The following is a 1,826-nucleotide window of genomic DNA, read 5'->3' as shown; positions in this document are numbered from 1 at the left end:
GCCGAACAAACGAACCCTCCGCGCCAAACCCAACGAAGCCCCGCACCCGAACAAACGAAGCCTCCCGCAGCGAAAAAGAAGCCCCCCGCAGCGAAGAACAAAGCCTCCCCGCCGAAAACGAAGCCCCCCGCAGCGAACGAACGACCTCGCAGCCGAACGAACGAAGCCCCCGCAGCCGAACCAGAGCTCCCAGCGAACGAACGAAGCCTCCGCAGCGAACGAACGAAGCCCCCGCACCCGAAAAAAACGAGCCCCCCGCACCCGAACGAACGAGCCCCGCAGCCGAACGAACGAAGTCCCGACCCGAAAACAAACCCTCCCGCAGCCGAACCAAGAAGCCTCTGCAGCGACGAACGAAGCCCCACCCGAACCCAACGAAGCCCCCGCAGCCGAACAAACGAACCCTCCGCAGCCGAACAAAACAAAGCCCGACCCAAACGAAGAAGCCCCCCCGGCGGGGAACCCAAACGAAGCTCCGCACCCGAACGAACGAAGCCTCCCGCACCCGAAAACAAAGCCCCCTGCACCCAAAACACAAACCTCCCGCACCCGAACCCGAACCCCCCGCAGCGAACAAACAAAGCCCCCGCAGCCAACACAAAGCCCCCCGACCGAACGAACGAAGCCTCCGCAGCAACGACGAAGCCTCCGCAGCCGAACAAACAAACCCTCCCGCAGCGCCCAACGAAGCCTCTGCACCCGAACAAAACAAAGCCTCCGCAGCCAAAACCAAAACAAGCCCCCCGCAGCGAACGACAAAGCCCCGCAGCCAAACCCAACGAGCCCCCCGAGCGAAAGGGACGAAGACCCCGGAACGAACGACCCTCCGCAGCGAACGAACAAACCCTCCGGCACCCGCCCAAAACAAAGCCCGCACCGAACGAACAAAGCCCCCGCCGAACGAACGAGCTTGCAGCCGAACGCGAAGCCTCGCAGCCGCCCCAACGAACCCCCCGCGGACGAACGAAGCCTCTGCACCCGAACCAACAAAGCCCCCCGCACCCGAACGAACGAAGCCTCCGCAGCCGAACGAAGAAGCGCCCGCACCCGAACGACCGAGTCGCAGCCGAACGAACAAACCCCCCCCCGCCCCAAACCAAACGAAGCCCCCGAGCGAACCAACAAAAGCCCCCCCGCAGCCAAACCCAACAAGTCCCACCCGAACGAACGAAGCCCCGCAGCCGAACGAACAAGCCCCCTGAGCCGAACGAACGAACCCTCCGCAGCCGAACGAACGAAGTTCAGCACCCGAACGAACGAAGCCCTGCACCGAACGAGCGAACCCTCCTGAGCGAACGAACGAAGTCCTGCAGCCGAACCAACGAAGCCCCCCGCAGCAAACGAACAAAGCCCCGCACCCGAACCAACGAACCCTCCCAGCCAAACCAAAAGCCCCCCGCACCCGAACGAACGAAGCCTCCGCAGCCGAACGAACGAAGCCCCCTGCAGCCGAACGAACGAAGCCTCTGCAGCGAACGAACGAAGCCCCCTGTAGCCGAACCAACGAAGCCTCCGCAGCCGAACCAACAAAGCCCCGCAGCCGAACCAACGAAGCCCCGCAGCCGAACGACCGAAGCCTCCCGCAGCCTCATGCCCTCAGCGGGGTTTTGACAAGCACAGGGCCCAAGGCATGACCGCGGCGGCTCCCATGAGTTCCCCCGAACCCATGAGCGCACGAACGTCAGCGATAAAAGCCACAAATCTCGAGAGGAAATTGCAGGTTCGCCTCAAGAAATTGCAAAAAACGGCCGTCGCTCCAGATGCGCTCGTCGGTCGTGCTCGGGAAAGATCACTTTCGGCCCCCGGGTAGCACTGCGGTCCAACTT

General features: G+C 63.4%; 1 protein-coding gene across 1 annotated transcript in view; it reads left to right on the top strand.

Moving 5' to 3' along the window:
• The first annotated feature begins 1,630 nt into the window (after window positions 1-1,630).
• LOC119590527 overlaps window positions 1,631-1,826 on the top strand; it is a 9,078-nt gene continuing 8,882 nt past the window's right edge. Inside the window, exon 1 of the mRNA XM_037939176.1 lies at window positions 1,631-1,806. Coding sequence (XP_037795104.1) covers window positions 1,631-1,806 — 176 coding nt within the window. The remainder of the gene's footprint in view (window positions 1,807-1,826) is intronic.

This window comes from Penaeus monodon, chromosome 27, assembly GCF_015228065.2.
Source record: "Penaeus monodon isolate SGIC_2016 chromosome 27, NSTDA_Pmon_1, whole genome shotgun sequence".
Lineage (NCBI taxonomy): Eukaryota > Metazoa > Arthropoda > Malacostraca > Decapoda > Penaeidae > Penaeus > Penaeus monodon.
Note: the sequence above shows the minus strand (reverse complement) of the source record. Positions and strands in the feature narration are given on the sequence as shown.